The sequence below is a fragment of the Eufriesea mexicana genome, unplaced genomic scaffold (genome assembly GCF_001483705.2).
Source record: "Eufriesea mexicana isolate 0111107269 unplaced genomic scaffold, ASM148370v2 scaffold596, whole genome shotgun sequence".
Taxonomy (NCBI): domain Eukaryota; kingdom Metazoa; phylum Arthropoda; class Insecta; order Hymenoptera; family Apidae; genus Eufriesea; species Eufriesea mexicana.
The window spans coordinates 425,444-445,919 of record NW_016908754.1 but is presented as its reverse complement, the minus strand read 5'-3'; the positions used below and the strand labels follow the sequence as shown (position 1 = coordinate 445,919).

At 47.3% G+C, this 20,476-nt stretch overlaps 1 protein-coding gene across 1 annotated transcript in view; it reads right to left on the bottom strand.

Annotated features, from left to right (window-relative positions):
- Positions 1-18,742, bottom strand: part of dlg1 (MAGUK family member discs large 1) — a 329,265-nt gene extending 310,523 nt beyond the window's left edge. The window contains exon 1 of the mRNA XM_017897948.1: positions 18,319-18,742. Within this exon, the coding sequence (XP_017753437.1) occupies positions 18,319-18,742 (424 nt within the window). The remainder of the gene's footprint in view (positions 1-18,318) is intronic.
- Between the last annotated feature and the right edge of the window lie 1,734 nt (positions 18,743-20,476).

Sequence of the window (20,476 nt, the reverse complement as noted above, 5' to 3'; positions counted from 1 at the left end):
TTCCCTACACTCATTCCCAATTCACAGACCGTTACGATCCTCCATAAAACGCGAATCCTTCAATTAGACATTTAACTAACATCCTTCGAACCTCTACCTCCATCAGGAAAAACCCAGACCTCTACCTTATCCCTATTTCCATACATACCCTCAAGAACAAGGGACCCGAATCGAAGGGACGATGGTTTACTCGTTTATAACCATCGTCCCACGATTCGCGGACACCCCGACCTCCGAGCAACCCCCATAAAAGAATTAAAATTTCCCAAACCTAAACAAATTAACAATTTGTTTAAACTTCCACTTCCACCTACCAGTTCCGAGCCTCCCGCACATCCCTCCAACGAACACGCCGCCAATAGGAGAAAAAACACACCCACCACTTAGACATCTTGACAGCCAATGACAGCGACAGACGAACATATAAAAATACACGACACCAAGAAGACAGGCTAGTACAAACATCGAAACGACACAAACGACACCACGGGAAAACGCACATCGCTAAGACATATTGTAAATTGCTGTAGATATATTGAAATTAAATTATATTTAAACCTTCAAAATTAGTTTACGTTCTTAGAACGGACGTAAGCCTTCGCTTGAATTCTTCATACGGTCGATAAGAAGATTCAGACGAAACAAACGGAGGGAGACCTGGGTCTAAGAAGAGCGGGCCCAATAACTTCCGTCTAAACGTTTACACGCGGAATAATTTTTAATTTGCTCTCGAGCCCCGTCGCCGTGCATGAAAGGGCCATAACCGCGTCGTCCGTAGCGCCGCCTAGCGTTATCACGATTTCCTTCGTTCCGGCTTTTTTAACCGGCTCCGTTTTACACCCACCGCCTCGCGGACAAAGCCTTGCGGTGTGCGGAAGCCGAGGGTGGCGGCTGGATGCCCGCGACTTCTACGTATCCGCACACAGAGGCGAGCGCGTATCTCCTATGAACAGCCCCACGGCTGGTGTTAACGAGCTCCAGTTTATCGTCGTCGACGTCGTTGGCGTCTTCACGGCGCGCACACCAAGCCGACCCGAGGCTTCCGCCAAGCCGTGAAAATTACGTGTCGTCGTTTAAACTTCTGCCCACCGTGGGTATCCGAAGCGGCTAACGCGTCGATTACCAACCGCACCGGGGGCCGAGGCTCGCGCAATAAACGTAAAGTGTTCCGTGTATCGTGGATCACGACGTACGCCCGTATCCGACCATAAGTTCAGGCCCCTCCACGGTGCTGCTCGTACAGATCGTAACGCCTAGTGTTTAATAAGAGCTCGCCTGTTCTCGTCGAGCTATGCTCTCGCTGAAAGTAACGCCGGCAGATCACGACGTCTTCTCGAAATTGATCCGATTTACAACTCGAGGTCGGGGTGGTTTTACGGCCGCTCGATGAATATCGAGAGTAGTCAAGAATAACGAGCTATTTCGCGACGCGTGCGCCGAAATAGAGCTACAACTTGGGGAACGAATGCGGCAGGGTGGAAGTAATAAGAAGTCCGCGCAACAGATGTTTCGTGTGACCTCTGGATGCGTCGAAAAATGTTTTCATCGCGATCCTGAGTTACACAGCGGTGAATTTTATACGAATCCCTGTGTTCTACCCCCTCCGTGCACTAGCTGCTGAATTTATACCGACACTTTACGATACCACCGTAAGGTTATCCATCAAATAGGTTGAGCTTGATTGATGGGGCAACACCCTGGTCGAGGTTCGTAAGAACCCTCGTTACTGATGAAGATACAAAGAAAACGCAGCAACTTGATACTCTGTCTGATACAAAAGCTCATTGTTTCGAGCAGATAATTAATATAATCGTCTTCTTTCGCACGGAAATTATGTTTTAATCACTAGTCTTACCGTTTAAGTTCCGGGGCAGCGTGCCGTAGTCAACAGCAAGGTCGGTCACACGTCGAGTCGTCACGTCCGAACGCGACGAAGAATAACACGAAACTGAGACGGAAAGGCATCGGCGAAAATTAACCGCGAGCTCGACAATGTTTACCTTGGACTCTATCTACTAACCATGCCTCTCACCCAAGATGTTTATGCTTGGCTCTTACCACGAGTCTCCTACGATATCGTAGGCAAAGTCATGGCTCGCAATACACGAGCCATTCGCTTTCGACTATAGAAAGTTATTAATCTTCGCAGACGAGGAAACTTTCGTCGATCCTGTTTAAGGGCGATCCTTTAAATTAACCAGTCGATGCTCAGTTGCATCAACGAAGTTCCGGTTAGCTTCTCCGACCATGTAGGAATTACGCGTCGTTGTCCCAGGTACCCCGTTCCGATCGGGAACTCGATTTCCGTGGAACCGCAGCACGGGTCTAACCGTTCGTTCACCATCGTCACGTAACATCCAGCCACGTTGTTCCAGTCACATAATTATCCGTGCAACCCCCGAGGCCAGGCGGGTGAAGGCCGATTTTAGTTGGGCGAATCGGGCGGAGACTCGCGTCTCATTCTTGGGACGAAGTTGATGGCAAGTTCCGCAGCTTGCACGGGGCCACGAGTTTGGAACTCGCTGGGAGTCGCGTGAAAATTACACGTCACTGCAGCAGCAGCAGCAACGTCTGGCGAGGAGCAGTGCCAGGAAAGCGTTTGCGCGCAGGGGTGGGTGACGTTCAAAAGGAGAACCGAAGAAATCTCTGATAATAAGGCGAACTTTAATTGGAGGCTAGCTTCTGGCAGGCTTAAAGATTCTTAATTAAATGCGTGCACGCAGCGACATCACGGCCTGCTCCAGACTTTCCAGAGGTTACTCCGGTTGCTAATTACCAATTACGGCAGGAGTCTGGTGTGTTTTGTTCGCGATATCTGTCCTGGGATTCGCTGCCGACCAAAGGATTATTGAACTATCGCGACGAAGGGTGACGCGATGGGAAGTTGCCAAGATCTCGAAGAAATTTGCCGAGTTTGCGCCGAGTTGATTTTAAGCGATGCTTTCCCGGCTAATAATGGAGTATGAACAATGAAAAGGCTTTGGGTTGTGTAACTTCAGAGTAGAGATGATTAATCGTTTTCTGTCCGTATCGCAACTTCACCGAGGATCACTTAGAAGGAAGTTGAGTGCGGATAAAGTTCTAATTCGCGTCGCAAATTTACTAAAGATCAACTGCGAGGAGGATTAAGATCAGCATTGTTCGATGGCATAGAAAAACGCAGAATTTCGATTTTTGGAAAAAGATTAGCGATGTATCGTAGCTTTGGTCAACGCACCTCCCATTCTATTAGTAACCAATGCTAACCATCTCCGAGGTAGATTACAATTTATATCAATGGCCTCTAGATCACAATGATTACGTTCCCGTATATACAACTCACTTGCCTTTATAGCCTTTTGAATACTCGGGAAAATTGGAGAACTATACATACAACTCGTGAGTTTCCAGCTTTCATGACTCTCACGAGTCATCTCTGAAACGTAACGTGATTCCATCTCAAAAAGAATTTAAAGAATTAAATAATCTCCCCATATGAATTACTCGCTCGTTGATGGAAATAAAGTTTTCGATGAATTTCATCCGAAGGAATTGAATTTAGATTCCTGCCATCATCTGCGACGCGACAAAGGCGAATCATACCCTTGTACAGTTTCCTGGACACATTGAAGTTGATTGCTTCACGGGCCTACAAACACGAGGACAGACAGTTCGGGAGATGGACCAGGAAAGAGAGAAGGAGAGACACGATGTGTGCAGAAGTTGTGGGAACTTTCGTCTAGGCGAGCGGGAGTTGCGAGTGGTCCAAAACCACGGCGAATTTTGAGGAACAGAAAGGAAACGTGGGAAGACAGAGGACGGGAGGTACAAAATTATTCTCGCTCGCGGTCCCTTAGAATTTCCCACCAGGTTCCATCAAACGGTCCGCAATTATCAACCGAAAGGGCTTCAGAACCGCGGAGAGAACCGCTTTCGAACCCACGGATTTGATTCGCCTGCGTTGCTGAGTAATTGCAACCGAAGCAGAAAGATTTGTTCCTGCGCCTTTGTATCCTGGAAACGTGGCGCCAAGTTTCAACTATTTACTTCCAAACATTCTGTTAGGCGATAGCATTCGCCCTTCCCGTCAAAGATTTATAATTTCTAAATTTTTTCGAACTAACATGGCGTCTTTCGACGTGATTTAAAATTCCATCTTCTTGACAATGGATTCGGATATTTATAATTTCGAATAAATTGTAATTGCTGAATGCTATCATGAATACGAATATTTATATATACGATTGAGAGATCTCTATAGGGACTCACCCTTATCGACGAAGAAGAATATTTTTCCATGCGTAGCGATTGTTACGCGAAAAAAATTGATAAAAGAATTTCTTTTTTTTTTAATAATAAAACAGGTTTATTAACATATTACACTAGATTCTTCTCAACTCTAACACGCAATCCTCTGTTCTCGACTACACACCATCTATGTGCCTCGCGCCCTTGCATCCCTATTTAAAGCCAGATCTATCTCGTTCTATACTCACGCTTTCACTTTCAATCATTCTACACACATTCCTACAAAAGGATTTTCCGCTATCATTTGTTTTTTCCGCGCCAAATACTCGAGTCGAACCCGATTTTATATACACCGTTGTCATAGCCTGACGTTAAGATGGGGCAATCCTTATCTACTCATTACAGCGATGTTAAGGGTCCCGAGTCAATGGAGGCTTGGTTTATGTCTCTTCGACCATCCCCTATGATTCGCGGACGCGTGGGCCAGGAATCGAAAAAGTGCAGGCAATTCATTGACAACCGGAATACGATTCAGTATATTTTCCCAAGAACGATACGGTATTCTCGGTGCAGCCTTCCTTCTCCCCCCTTGTGTATAATAAACTCTAACAAAATCCGACACAGTGCTTTCCGCTTATTTAATCCCTCACGATATGCCTTCGCCCCTTGCCAAGAAAAATGCATACCTTTGCCCCTGATCTTATATAAACTTCTGGTCCTCGAAAAATTATACTACTCTGGGCAATTTTCACCGCTGCCCATTGTCTTCCGGCGGGAGAAAGCTCTTCGTTGGAGTTCTAGGAAGGCCTTGCCGAGGCCCAAGGACAACAGGCACAGATGGGGATGCTAGACACGAAGCTAGGACGTCTGGACTGGAGCTCAGCGGAAGAGGCTATGGACACGCGAAGACAAGGCGACGAAGGGGGGACACGCCCTATAAAACAACGAGGGATGTTTTTTGGGACACTATTCTGCTAGCATACGACGAATAAAGAAGCTATCCAGAAGCTGTAGTTTCTCCGAAATCCTTTCCTACACTACGTACCTAAATTTCGAAAGATTTTGTGGGTGGTAAATTCGCCAGAGTCAAAAATGTTGCCCATAATGCGTTCCCACGAGAAAGCCATAGATATAAACGACGAGCCAATCCTTAACGACACCCTATCGCTACCACGTGACGTTCTACGCGCGAAATCTTGCCCAAGTTCCCCAAACGTTGCGAAATTACCGTCGTTACGTTTTAATACGATATTCGCATAGCGGAGCGTGGCTGGGAGGGAAAAAAAGAAGCGAACAGGGGCGTATTCGTGAACACGGCATTAAGCCATAAAGCCGCGGCAGCTCTAACGCGAGGCATCCCTCGCTGGTTTTGTAATAACGTTCTCGGCGGGGGTAAACGACAGCTCGAAGCTGGAACACGCGCGTACACGCGGCGCGCAGTTGAACCGAATACGATGTTACGCGGAATGATCTCGTACGAATACGCTGTCGTACACAGCAGTCCGTAACGAGCTAGTTCGTTGATTAGATTTGTAATTAGTTACAAGCCACTTGCTCGTCGCTGGCGGCGTGAAGCCGAGAGGAAGTCAAGGAAACGAGCGTATTCGCGAGCTTATGAGCGGCAGAGGGTGGGAGAGACGACAGTTCCTGGGAGAAACATAGGAACCAAAGAGCCGAAGATAATACGTCGAATCGGCGCCAGATAAGCTCCATCCTCACAAAGGATACGCCGGGGAACGAGTTGCACAGACGTTTGTGCGTACACGCCGAACCAACCCCGAATCGCTGTTAATCCAGTTAACAGTATGAGGGTAATAGTCCCGTCATGCGTTGCACGCCAGCTGGTAGACTCGCTGATTCCGATGGTACACGTACGGTAAGATATGCCTGATATACGAGATCCGGAGGTAGCTGGTATGCGTTTCGCAATCGCGATATCGAGTGACAATGAATAGCGAGGGACAAATGTAACCGGGATCGATTAGAAAAATAATATGCTTTGTGATCCGTTGGAAAATTCCCGTAGACGTAGTATTAGCGATATAAACGAACGCGATTATCGCGACGGAAAATTGAATGAAATTCTTATCTACGCTTCGGAAACTATCCTGGATGAAACGCGTTTATTCGCCGATTAAAGGATAATCGATTCACGAAGGTGCGCACCGATCGTTTCAGGACCCGCTGAATTTCCCCATGAAATTCGATGTTTCGAACAAGCAACCTCCAGAGCACCGAAAGCTTCGACAATGGGATTCCCTTCGGTGCCGGTGTACCGAAGAGAAACGCAGCTAATTTCCTGGCAAGCGAAGTGAAACTGATCGAAAACGACGTTCACCGAGCGGGTAAATAACGGAATTGAACGGAGGTGATCGAATTTGTTCCTCTTTCCGCGGCAGAGAAAAGAAGAGAAATTGGAAAACGTTCAACGATTCGATTCTTCGTTGCGTCGCGATCGACATTTTACGGCTAAAAAAATGTCCTCCGCGTTTTTCGGCCCGCAATTTGATTCCGAGCCGCGTCGACGGCACTGCGAAATAAAAGCGTAATACACAGAGAGCACTTTTATACAAATTCTTCAAAGACAATGTTATACATTGTCCCTTTTTCTTAACCCTTTGCACTCGACGATATTTTGGCTAAGAAAGGATAGGAGTTCAAAGATTTTCTATTATAGAGCTGACAATATTATTTTCAGCAGTAAATAAAAAATCTATAATAATTAATACGTGGAATTATTTGATTTCGATACCTCCCACATTGTTACATTATTTGAAATTTGATATATTAATTAATATCCAGCTTCGAAATTTTATCAAATGGCGACTGAAGGGCGCCTCTCGAGTGCAAAGGGTTAATCCTTTCACTATGGCGCTCGCCATAGTCTGTGGTAGAACGTCGTGATGTATCAAAGATGGAAACATTAGGATCGTACAGTCTTTAGAATTCGGTCTTTTGACGCGAATCTTTTGAAGAAGAAAAGAAAAGGAAGAACTGATTATCGCAATAGAGTTTTCAATTCTTTGCCAAGAGAGCTAAGAGGAGTGGTACCACTTGTCTTAATTTTTTACTCAATTTTCGTGGTCGGTGACTATAGTTACCCGAAGTAACGAAAGGGTTAAAGCGTCTCCGACGTTTGGAACCGATATAAAACAGTCAAAAGCTGTAACGAGCCAAGCGTTTGTAAGAGCCTTGACTCTTGGTGGTCAGTTTCGCGTCATTCTTCGTTGCATACAGACGTAAAGGGTCGAACCTTCTTTTTTTCAGTCATTTTTGCAGCGGTCATCATTCTCACCCTCGCCGCTAGATAGGTTCCAAGTCCAAGGAGGTTCTTCGCTTCCTACATATATTACTACCCGATCTTCCATTAGCATCCCGGTCTAAGGCAGGGCCTGCTAGGTAGCCTTACCAATAAGTCCACTAGCAGGCCCAGGACGAAACGCATCCCTTCCTTTTCCTTTTCACCCTTCTAGCACTACCTCAACATCTAGGATATCTGCGACACGCCGACTTCAACAACCGTGGATGAAGGACCCCCTACAGACTAAAAGTGTATCTCTACAAATTGCATTATATCCCTTATTTTCCTTATTCTTGATTAAAATTACTGCCTCACTAAATCCTCGAAGCACTGTGTTTGTTTTCCAATCTTTAAATCTACCACAAAAATGAAGATAAAATGAAGTATTCTCGAAAACGATTTGCAGGAAATTTTTCTCCGATTTCACTAGTTACTGCTGAGAAATAACGTTCTATTTAATAGTATCGACTTTGACTGGGAACTTTAGTCAACACGATGTACGAATTTTCCATGGAACATGCAAATGCAAGAGTACGAATGTCGCGTAAATGCTTTTGGCCTAAGCGAGACAGGCCTCGAGACGATGCAGGTTTATGGCAGCCACTTATGGTGAAAGCTGGAGAATATTTAGGACGTGTTCCGCAAGTGTGTCGACCTCTCGAGCTATCGTTAAACACGAGGCCACCATTAACCTGGACTCATACCGTAGATATCTGGCAAGCATGACATCCACGTACTTAAATGTGAGCAACAAAATGGACGACTCGAGGGTAGTCACCCTGATCGGAGAAAGCAGCGGACAGTATAACAGAAGAGTACAGCAATCGGAGACTTTGAAGATCGAAAATTGAAAATTGGAATTTTTGAAACGAAGACAGAGGGAGCGAGACGTGGTAGCTCGAAAACCGAGGATTACCTGTATCTTTCAGAAAAGCTTGTTCTCTTTATTCTCTCGCGCAAACGCTCAGTGATTCACGAGCATTCTCGATTAGCCGCTTAATCAGGAAAATGCGAGCGAAAATGGGCGAAAAGCTGACGATAAAGCGTGTTTGTCGAGCGAGGTGGCAGGCTGCGATTGTCGTAACGTCGATTCCGCTCACGTTTATCGGATTATGCGGTCTGGATGGCGGACAGCACGAAAAAGCAGCTACACACATTGTACATGAATTCACTCGGCCGATCCAGCGAACACGTTTTACAACATCGGTTATTTAATTACTGAAACGCGGTCGCTTCGTTAGAACGGCAACTCTCTCCGGAGCTCGGAAAAATCTGCAATAAAGGCGGCTTCGTTTATCGCTATTCTATTAAGCGTTTCACGGAAACTGTCTCGCGACAGGGAATATAATAGCCGGTCATTTATACGTCCCCGTTGACAATGTCGTTCCGCATATCCTCTTCCGGTGCGTCCGTTTAATCACAAAAGCGATCCCCGTAATATTTCAACGTTGTCCAGCGTTAATTCTACGCTTTTCCTATTCACCGATCTACGCTGAGGCGTGTTTTCCCAGTTTATTTCCCGTGTCGACGGAATACGACCGGTACTCACGGATCCGTGGGACCATTCCGTGCCGGGATAATTGTCGCTGCGACGACGGGCTATCATATTAAATATGCGACCAATAAACAGGATTCAGCTCTTAAACCCTCCAAGATTATCACTGTTTCACTCTCGATATTGGTGCTTGTGTCGCGTAATTAGGACGTCGATGTAGCTAATGGAGAGTAATGTAATACTCGGGGGAATTAACTCGTCGGAGTGAAAAGCAGTGGTGGAGTGACTCGCGTCTCTCCTTTAGAGGGTGCGTGTATTCAATTCCAATTTTTCCCTCTTCCCTTTCAACCCTCTCTTCGACTGATAAATCTTTATTTCGCAAAATTTATACGAGCGACGAACGAGGATAATTCTGCAGTTAACGAAATAAATTAATCGAGAGAAATAAGACGAGATAATTCGCGGAGAAAATTTCTCGCCCCGAATTGTTCGCCGTTCGTTCACGGAAAACGCGGCGGGAAATGAACTTGAACAATGTTTCCACGGGAGGGTTACTTTGGAGGGAAAGGGGAAACAAGAGATACCTTTAATCCACGGCGTAGGAATAATTTCGCTTGGCTGATGGACGTTAATATTTGTCTCTCGTCGCTTCGCTACCACTCCACCCAAGGCACACTGCAGTCTCTTCGTTGACATTTTTCTCGAGGGACAGAGAGGGAAAAGGGCGCATACAATTCGTCCGCGACTGTACGAAGAGCGATAACACGTTACTAATTCATTTTTAATCCTTCACGCTTTGTGCGCACCGTTTACTCCGCGCCGGCGTAGTGTTACGAACAAAGACCCGCCACGTTTCATCCCTTACTCGTTTCTGCGAGGCTACCATCTTGCCTCGCGCTCCCTTCCTTCAGACAACCGTCTGTAATAACGAAATACTCTCTCGTGAAATTTTTCCCTGTGCCAGTTGCCAGTTAATCGTGCTTCGAATCCGTCTCTCGCGATGTTTAGAAATATTTTAGCTACCATTCCGACGAATTAATTCCAACTCGGAATAGAACTACCCGGGCGTGAACAATAGTGTCAGGAAATATAATTCACTGCCGCTATCGTTGTCCCGAAAGCACTCGCGAATGTTATCGCGTGCCATAACCGACAATTTCGGGTAAGACGAATGGTAATATTCCGATGCCGTTTAAAACCTGTTACACTGGCTATTCGTCAAATTTTTCGCATTCGTACGAACACGATTCTTCTAAACCTGCTATACAAACTACCTCGTTGAATCGACGAGCAGATAAAAACGAGAGAAAATTAAACAAATTCCAATTTTATCGTATACACCAAACATCGATCGATGGAAGACACGGATAAAAGGAAGACTTACAAAGTTGATGTTACCATAACAATATAAATGACATCGTCCTTTTTGCTTTGTATCCGGATTTTAATGAAACCCCTCTGAAACGTCAGATCTCTCTGCGAAACGTATCGCGTTCTACGATATCCGGTCCACGGGCAAAAAGTACATTCCGCGTAACTTTTCGCCCGGTTGTAACGCGATCAGAGTTAATTCCACGCGAACTTCACGAACGGTTCTCTGACACGATTTAATTAACCGTTTCCAACGCGAGCGAAGGAAAAAAGTTGCGCTTGCACGCGAATTTCGCGTCAGCCACGAGTGTACCGCACTCGAGAAGGAATCATAACTCGAGGGCCGAGCCCATTCCGCAACGGAATTCGCGACGCGGACGACAAACAGAGGCACGTACGTATTAGCTCTCAAAGATAGTGGCACTTGGAGAACGACCAAGAGGTAATTCATTCAAAGGAGCCGAATATCGAGGGCTAGTAACCGTTCGATCGTGAATATGCATCTTGTACGTGCTGGCAATTTAGCCGGGCCGCTGATAGCGGATAGTCAGGCCAGGACTGCGGAAGATGGCGGCGCCATTGTCGTGCTGCATCCACTTGCTGAAAACTGTCGCGATGGCGACCAGCACGAGAACCGGATATGCTTGCTCTCGTAGAAAATCTTTCCACGGGACACGATTGTCTGCAGTTCGTTGCGCTGCCAAATAAAACTACCTGTGCTCCTCTCTATCGAGTCCAGGTTCTGATCGTTCAGTCTCTTACTCACGCGGAAATTTCATTTCGGGTAAGCGAAATCGTGGAAATTCGTGGCTCTGTGTCGACCACTCCTGCCGATTCCAGAACTATAGTTTATACTTGGCGACGTTGCTAAAATCGCGTTGAAGAGAATTGCGTGAAAAATTCTGCTGAGATTTCTGTTCAGATTGGTACAGTGTAGTAATTGGTAAAAGGTAAGTAACGTAGTATCGCAGAATTTCCACCTCGTGTATAGGTGATTTTAGTTTGGAAGGTCGTCGAGGGTTCGAGGGCCAGGTCGGTCGGAAAAACCCCGGCGATGCGTCAGGCCCTTGGCATGACCATATTTGGTCATGTTGGGGGAGGCTTTTGGAGAATATATAAGGAAAGCAAAAATGGTTAGCGGATAGTTACGTTGGAACAGTTTCTCAGGAGTCTGTAGAACGGAGTTGTATAGAAAGAAGTATAAGTTGTTAGTCGTTCAGTTGTATTTGTGTTATCGAATCAAGCTGTAATTATAAGTTCTAGTTGTAGTTGTAATAGTTGATCTATCTATATTCGTAGACTTTATCGCAACCACACATTGTCAATCCATTATTATTAATTAATAAATACAGTACTATTATTTACCACCACCATAGTCTCTACAGTAACTAAGCACAAGGGTCTTGAAGTGAGCACGCGATTGCTGCTGTGCTGTCTAAATGCAATTGTCAATTGTAAAAGAAAGTCCTTATATATTATATCCTGCAACCTAGCCTCTCAGTTTGCTTTGTGTCATTCGCTAGACTTCTGTCACCAGGAACATCCGCAATTTGTCATTCATTTTACGACGGTCACTAAGTGTTCAAACGAGTCTCTACTGGCAAACGTACATTTTTTGGAAGCGGAATTACGCGTATCACGGTCTATGTTTCCAAAGGGGTGTTTCGTGGCGAGATCTCGCTGAGGGAGGAGTCGAGGGGCGTGCGGTTTTTGTGGGTCAGTCGAACGTGTACTCGCTATCGATAAGTCGTAAACTATCTCGAGAGTAAGCTGTAAAAAAGGGTGAAAAAATATTTCCCTCCGCTGTCTGAAACGCTTTACTTCTCGATTTATACTCCATAGAAACGTCGGCGAAAAAGTTGCGAAAATTTTTAACGATGCCATCGAACGTTGCAAAAAAAAAAGAGAAAAGAAAGAATGGAACGAGCTGAATGAAAGAACGTATTGTGCAGCATTGTGATCATCGATCGCGTGGCACTCCGGAATCGTCGGGCGAGGAAATTCGGTGAAAAGGTGTCGGACACTGCGTACCCGGACCACCGAACCCGCATCTTGACATCAATTAGCGGTGCACAGTGCGTACCTATGTTTGTTAATGTGCTCCGCGTGTACGCTACACTTGTAGCCGACTATTAATTATAACTGTCATTGTCAAAATCCAATTCGCATATTGTAGCGGCGGTATGATACACGGAACAGAGCGTAGTCGGTCGGAATTGCAGTTTCTATGCGACACTAACGAGCCGCATTAGGCCGCGCACTGAAGGTGATCGATCGCGAAGTGATGCACCGGAATGAGAAGAGAGTAGTGCGCGCGTTGCATTGCAAATCGCAATCAACGGCACCGATATCGGGGCTGGAAGGAGAGGGACAAGGCGAAGGAGAAGAAGAACGAAGACAGAGCGAGACAGGGTGGCAGAGGAAGCCACGGATGCATCTGCGTTTTGGCCCGCGTAGAATGGGAAGAAACGAAGTCGAGTAATCCCACTAATGTTCCTGTTAGGATCGCATCTACGGCTGGCCACGACCCAGATGCGTTTCTGGCATTCTCTTAAACGCAATAATGCATTTCCTGACCGAGCCGATGCGGTCGGATCCTTGCGTCTCTCATAATGCGGCCATTGTCGAACGAAGAAAGGGAATGCAGCCTGTCGAAATAGACGTGAATTAACGATTCTGTCCCGCTCCACTCTCCCATCTCTGCCGTGGATTTTCCATCTCCTGTCCGTGGATCATTACCGAACCGAAGCTACCGCTCGGTCTGCTGAAAGCGATTTCGACGAGCGCTCCGGGACGAAGGGGGCCTCGGCCGAGTCGTAAAACGAAAATATGAATAATCGCCTCGCGACTTATGGGACTTTAATGGGTAGCCTGTTCGTTGACCGCATTGTTCGACGCAAGCTGGTAAATCGAATAATTCGAGAGTCATCGATAGATAATGGAATCGCGGAGATTTTCAAAACAGAAAAATCCTTCCGATCCAATCGATTGTCTACTAAAACGCGAGGACTGGCCGGATCAATTGCGCATAATTTATTCCCGAAACTGGGACCAGTCGTTCTCGTTCGATACGACGCGTCTCGATAATGATCCCGTTAACGATAATTGCGTGTACAATTAGAAACATATCGCCGGCTGTTTCCACGTTGCAGCACGAAATCACAATTCCTCCAAGATGTCGCTTCCGTTGCTCCCTTTTGCTAGTGAACGAAGAACATGCTGCTCGCCGGTGATTATGCATGGTCCCGTGCCGCTTGGAAAACACGCGAGCGAAGGCTGAAGGATCACTTCTGGAAATTGCGACTCTCGAAACAACAAGCGAACGGAGGAAAACAAGCTTTATCGTTGAAATATTCCGTTCGAGCGAAAACAATTCGCTGGAAACGCACACACGGCATCAAAAATTCACGGTCGTTCGACTCGTCGTGTCGAATTCCCGTTCCGTTCGCAATTTCCAGCTGTGTCATTTTCTAAACGACGGCAAAGGCTATCGTCCCGTCGCGATTCCAGTTTCTATCGATGATAATCCCCGTTCCGGGGGGTCGCCCGAGTTCGCGTTCGCCGTGCAGATAGGAAAATTCTGCGCGATGTAAAACGAGAGGAAATTCGGCGGCATGTGTATCACGATTAATTCGATGTGCCAGCAAAACAGCATAAGTACAGGCAATTAGTGGGATTTCGCTGTAGTACTTTAACGCGGTGTTTCGTTCCTCCTCTCTCTCTTTTTCTCTCTATCCCTCTCTCTCTTTCTGTCGGTTTCTCAGCCACGAAAATTTCCCCCGTTTCAGGGCTTAATTTATATCGCTCGTTAACTACGCATCGTGGAGAAAAATGCACGCTGAATACGTGACGATGAAGCAAAGCGAGTAGTAGGGGCCGTGTAACGCGACAGGGAAAGCGGATTTGCGGCGAAACGATGGAGAGCGAAGAGGGTACGAAGCAGAAGGAGGAATAAATGGAAGGAAGCTAAGGCTCGCGGAAGAAAATTTCGTAATAAAGCGACTTTACCTCGAGTACGTTGCTGTTTCAGATTAAAATCTCTTGTTGCGTGTACCGGTTCCTCTCTTTGGAGTTTAATGAGACCCGAGATAACATTATTCCGCCGGTACGCCAGCTGTTGCTTGCAAATTAAGCTTCAAGCAATTTCATATTTCCGAACGAGAGGCTTCGTTTTCGTTTTTCCTACCTTTTATTCTTTTCTCGTAGCCGTTATTATGCCAGCGGATTCATTGTACGTTGTTCGATCTTGCTTACGGATGAGTCGCTTATCCGAAAGTATAATGCGTCCTCGATTAACGAATAACGAGCTATCCCCTGTAAACTCGTTACGCGGTACGAAAGATCGGCGAATTATTTATCGGAAGAATGACAATTTAAATAACATCGATACCGTAAAAATGGGGAACGAGATCTCTCGTTTCAGCCGCTTGGATAAAAGTTTGAAAAATGGACTTCGGGTGAAAACAATTTCAGCTTTCGAAGCAGCGTAATTAATTCTGCCGGCATGCTACGAGAGACCACGACGCTGTTAAAACAGAAACGAAGCTGGGATAAAATAATCCGCCAAAAAAGGCGACGCTCTCTCGACGCGTGCCGAGTGTACACATCCGTGCAACGTTTAAGCAGTCTTAACAATAACGTTACTCGTCTCGTCCCGACGTTTGCAGCTTTCGAAGGAAATCCGGTAAATAAGTGCAGAAGCGAACGCGTGCTCGAGTCTGGCGCTGATAAAGGCAAAAGGATGATTAAAAAGGAAGATGCATTTTACGAGGGTCGGTTCAAATCGTAGCAAATATATCTTACGCGGAACGATGAAAGATATTCGCGTTAATGCACGCATGGAAAGCCTCTCGTTTCTCTCTCTCTCTCTTTCTCTCCCCGAGCTTCTGCTTTTTTTCGCCTCTCTCCGCAGCACGAAGTGCTTTCCTTTCGTAGCCGGTGTAAATTAACATCGGACCCTGCTTTTGACGTCCACCGCTCCTCGTTTCCTTTTTTTCCGCGCCCCCCTCGCCCCCCCACCCGGCGCTCTTCCCTCACGTAGGCGAATCAGGATAACGAGGTTTCCACCTGTGAACCCCGTTTTCATTCGCTAAGTACTCCTCGCCAGCTCGTTACCGAATGATACCGGATAATAAATAATTAAAAACGTATGGCAACGACCTACGTTCGTTATCGTTTGAAATTGCCGACTTTTCGGAAGATCCTTAATTTCCGTGCAACAATAGAATCCTGCCGGTGGCTCCGATAATTGATTTTCAAATATTCAAACTTGCGCGAATAAACGATTCGTTAGTTAATCAATTTTGGATATTAATACTCGGCTATATTTCAGCGTAATGTAATATCTCGAGGTACCAATTTCCAGCTCGCACCAGAAACTCGGCAACGGTTGTTTCGATAAATTTGCCACGCTTTAACGTCGCGCTCGTTAAACCGATTCGCACCCTCGAGTGATTCCTCGTGACCCGGTCGCGCGATACAAGTTCGCCGATCTCTCTCCGACGATCGCGGAAAAATCGCGGAAAAATCTTCGTTGTAACGCGTGTTCGTTGAGAACGGGATCAGAGACGAGGGCGTGAGTTTTCTTCCTCGTGTTTACTCGTGGATACCTCGATCGAACTTGGTATCTCGAGATGGCCATAGTCAGCGACACCCTTCGGTTCACGTGGGAGCATCATCGACGGAACTTTCCACCTTCCTTACGATCTTCCTCCGCCGTTGCATGGGTTTACTCGATGGCGAGACGTTCCGTTAAAAGCAACTCCTAAGGCGTCGTAAGTATACTCGCCGGCGTTTCAGCTTTCGTTAACCCGCGAGACGTTTATGGATCTACGACTTCTTGCTCGTTCGACGATCGAAGGGAGGGTTTCTTCCCGATATCCAGTCAACGGAAGTAAAAACGATAAATATCCTGACTGGCCCAACTTCCTGTCTCGATCCACCGCCCTTTCCTGCTCTTTTTATTCGCCCCGTGCCTGTAGTCTCGCGAGAGAAGTCGGCTCTCACGGGCAGATAATAAACTGGAAACAATACGACAAGCGACGTTCCTGCACGACACGAACATGCTTTCAGCTTTAAAGCGCGATACCGCCGAGTCGCCACTCGCCCCGCCGCGAGGAAAACTATTTCATAACTGGGTCGAGGAAGTAGATGGACCATGGGTGCATGCTGGATGCCGGATAAAAGGGTGCGTCGGGGGTAGGGACGGTTCGAGTGAAACGGATTCTCGGTTTCTCTTTGGTTCTTTTTACCGACTGGTCAGGAGAAATTTAACGCATCGACCGATGCTCGAAGATCTTCCTTTTTCGAGAAGGGTGGTCCATCGTGGGCCTGTAACTCCTGATTTTGCAGCGCGGCCGAAACGGAAAGTTTGCTACGTCGTCGCATTCAAAGTTGCCTTCCCTGGGGCGAACGAGAGAGTTATATACGAAATTCCGCGTAATTATCCGGCATTCGAATGGGACAATTTTCTGCCAGGGCAATTACTCGCAGATGTACAGCGAATTAACTTCCCCTAATTGACATTCGACGAACGTGCGCAGCAAATTGCGCATATTTCTGTCACGAGAGAGACACGGCTCCCGAACTTCGCTCGGTTGATCTTTAATGCGAATTCGCCGCGGTGATACGACGCTATTCAAACGCTCGCGACGAATGGAAGCGGAGGTAAGAGGATGGTTACCTATGGAACAGATGCTCCCCTGTTGCCGGTGAAACAATGGTGGTACTAGACAAAGACGGCAACAAACTCGACAACTCGTGGCGTCACGACGTGGCCGTGTCCAACAGATGAGGAACACCGATAAAAGACGATTCGCTGGGAAACGCTTTGTCGAGTGGCGCTTTTATAGCGCGTCTATAATGCTGCGAACCAACCTGTCCCGTTAGCCTTTGTCTCGCAGCAACAACACGGATTCTTAATGATCGCGACTATCGAGCAGCCAGTTTGACGTTTCCCTTGTACGCAAGAGTTCGAGAAACGTTAAAATAGTTATCTCTTTCGTGGAAATTCCACGAGATCGTGAGCACGGAGGAGAAACGAAGAGCGGGGGGGTGTAGGGGCAAGTTCTCGCGAATTTTGCGTGACGTTATTAATAATCGAGTTTGAAACTCCTATTTTCAGCGAAATTGAACCGACGCGGTGTTCCCGGGGAGGCAAGCCACTCTGCCAGCGACCTTTTTTATAGGCAAATAAAAGTTCTGTCTTTCTTTGTTCCCCGCGCTATCCATGTAAACGACCTACTTTGATTTTGGTTAGCCCTGGCACACACGCGGCCCGGAAGCCCGCGTACCCTGCGCCCTCGTAAATTCGAAAACTTCCACCGAGCATCCGGCCTGCTAACGTTCTTCGATTCTTTAACAATATGACCCTGGCATATTGCAAAAGTAGCGGGAACTTCTTAAAGTGCTCCTCGGGAAATCGTAATCGTTCTTCCGAACTACGACGCGAGATTAGGATCAAGCATACAGAGCAACGTGGGTGAGGGGTTATCGGCGTTATTTCACGTTGCGCTTAGACCGCTCGAATCGCGGCTGATGAAAACTCGCGACAAATGGCTGTGTCGCGTGGAAATCTTGATAACGAAGAAGCTTCAATTCGAACGAAGCTTCTCGGCTTTTGGAGCCTAAGAAACGGCATGCCCGACGGAAATTAAACAAAGCTGGCGTAGTTGATCATTCCTCCACTTGGACTAGCCCTGACTTCCTTACGGATATTCTCCATTTTATACATAAAACATGCACGATATTTACAAATCCTTCGAACGCAGTCCGCAAAGTCGCAAAAGTAGAAAGAAAGAGTAAAAAATATAAGAATGAAAGTTAAAATAAGGAGAAGAAATTAAGACGAATGGCAAAAGAAATTGACTCGAAACTACGTGGACTTTGTCATTCGAAGCAGACATCGAGAGGCGAGCTATACTACCTTCTTTGGCTTGCACGAATCCGTGCACCTCGCAGTAACTTCCGGCGGAACCGGCGGCGCCAGGCGTGTCCAAAGTGAACAGAGTATTCGCCGACGAGCTGACCGCGTCGTCGGGGGTCTGCAGCAGACTGGTGGTCTGCGATAGCGTGCGTTGCTGGTGATGGGGATGATGATGGAGATGATGGTGCTGCTGTTGCTGTTGCAGCTGCTGCTGTTGATGCTGCTGCTGCTGCTGTTGCTGTTGCTGGGCCGCCAGGATCTCTTCGTGCCGGCATTTCGAGCAACGACGCATCTCCGAGCGAACACGCAACAGCCAGACCATGCCGAACAGTGCCATAGCAATCTCAAGTCTCGGTGACCTCGATGGGTGCTTCATGCTCGCTGAGTCAAGGTCATCGAGGCTCCACGAGCCAACGCGATGCATAGCACTGAAATCTTTGCGAACGATTCCTCCTTTTCTTCTCCAACCGCGAGTACGCAGCTCGGTCGCTCGGATGATCGTTGCTTCTGCACGTGACGCGAGTTTACCCTGTTCCACGATGTTCCCTCTCCCTGTTTTCTTTCTCTCTCTCTCTTTAATTTAGATTTCGAATTTCCTCGTGGTCGCACTCGAAATTCCTTTTTGATTCAATTTTTTGATTAAATTTCGAAAATTTCACATTGCCCGTTTTAATTTTCCTCTCGATTATTTCGATAACGATCCTCCGTTATAGCTGGTGATTGGGCCGATTCATTTTTCTGTGAGGTTCCTTTGTGTCTTCCAATTTCAAATTTTCCTTCCGTTTCGGCGAAGTAACGTTTCTCACGAATTCGAATCGTTGGCAAACTTCGTGCTCCTTTGTTCGTGCCCCTTGTTCGCCATCGTACCACGCGTTGGTTCCCTTTCCAGGCACGACTGCTGCTTCCGGGACAAACAATCGTTCGAGAGCAATTCGCAGTTCGTCACAGTCACGCTCGCATCGAGATTTGTCTCGCCGTTGTGGAACCTATCCGCCGCAAATTCTTCGACGCTCTGCCTCCATTCTTCTTTGGATTACCCAGGTATCGAAGTAATCCTACTTCACCCCCATTTCAACGGCCAGGCTGAAGCGGTCCCCCTGTTCCCATCGATTTGATTCCTAACCGCTCGACCCAGCCAGCACGAACACGCCCGTTCGGCGAATTTGTCCAGATGGAAGATCCTGCGCGCCGTATACTCTGGCTGCTTTCCACATTTTTCACTGACAAAGGGATCGCGCGAGATTCGTCAGGATTACGATCGTGGCGCCAAGTTCGAATCCTAGGAGCAACCGATCGCGATCGGTGAAAAGAGCCTAGTCGTTGCTCCGGCTGCTGCTTATGGCGATCAGGACGAGAAGAGATTAATAGAATTTTTCAAACACTCGTTCCCCTCTGGTCGACTGCCGACGTTCCCCGAGGATGTGTTGCGAAATCGAAGGCACGATTGTTGGGAACGCGATGATCGACGGCTGAGGGAATCCGGAATTCTTGAGCACGTAGGCACGTAGTTCTAATCTAGCACGAGCACACGGGTTCATTAACGAGTTGGAACGACGTGGCGGTGAAAATGTTCGACCAGTCGAAGGCGAGGTAGCCGCGTGAATGACGCTAACGACCAATGAAGTCTGGATGGCGGTCGGTGAAACTCCACGAGTAAACTCTGTCTCCGGGAAACGATTACGGCTAATGAAGCCAGCTTATGGACACACTCCGGTTACAGTTGGTCCCAGTGAACGGCGCACTTAGAAAAGTAGAAAAGATTGGTTGGAGGTCCGCGCCGGGTATGGAACACTGCCGTGAAAGTTTCCAGCGAGCCAACAGAGAGAGGTATCGTTGCTCCGTTCGCCAACTTTCCCATCTGCCCTATCGGCCTGGTCCAAGTTGCAACGAGCTGGGCCGGCCAACACCACTCGTGCCTTCCAGCCGTTTCAACCTCTGCGTCTGTTTTCTCGCCGCGATTCCGTGTGGTCCATCGAGCTGCGCGAGGCTGACGTCTTTCCGGATGCAGCCCCCTGGAACGAGGATCCACTCCCATTGAGACGGCACTTCCGGCCAGCGTGTTCGTTTCACTTGATACGCACGAGTGAATCGGCTCTTTCGTCGGGGACAGCCACGGGTCTTGATCCTCGATGATAACGCGGTTTTCTCGAACGCTGCA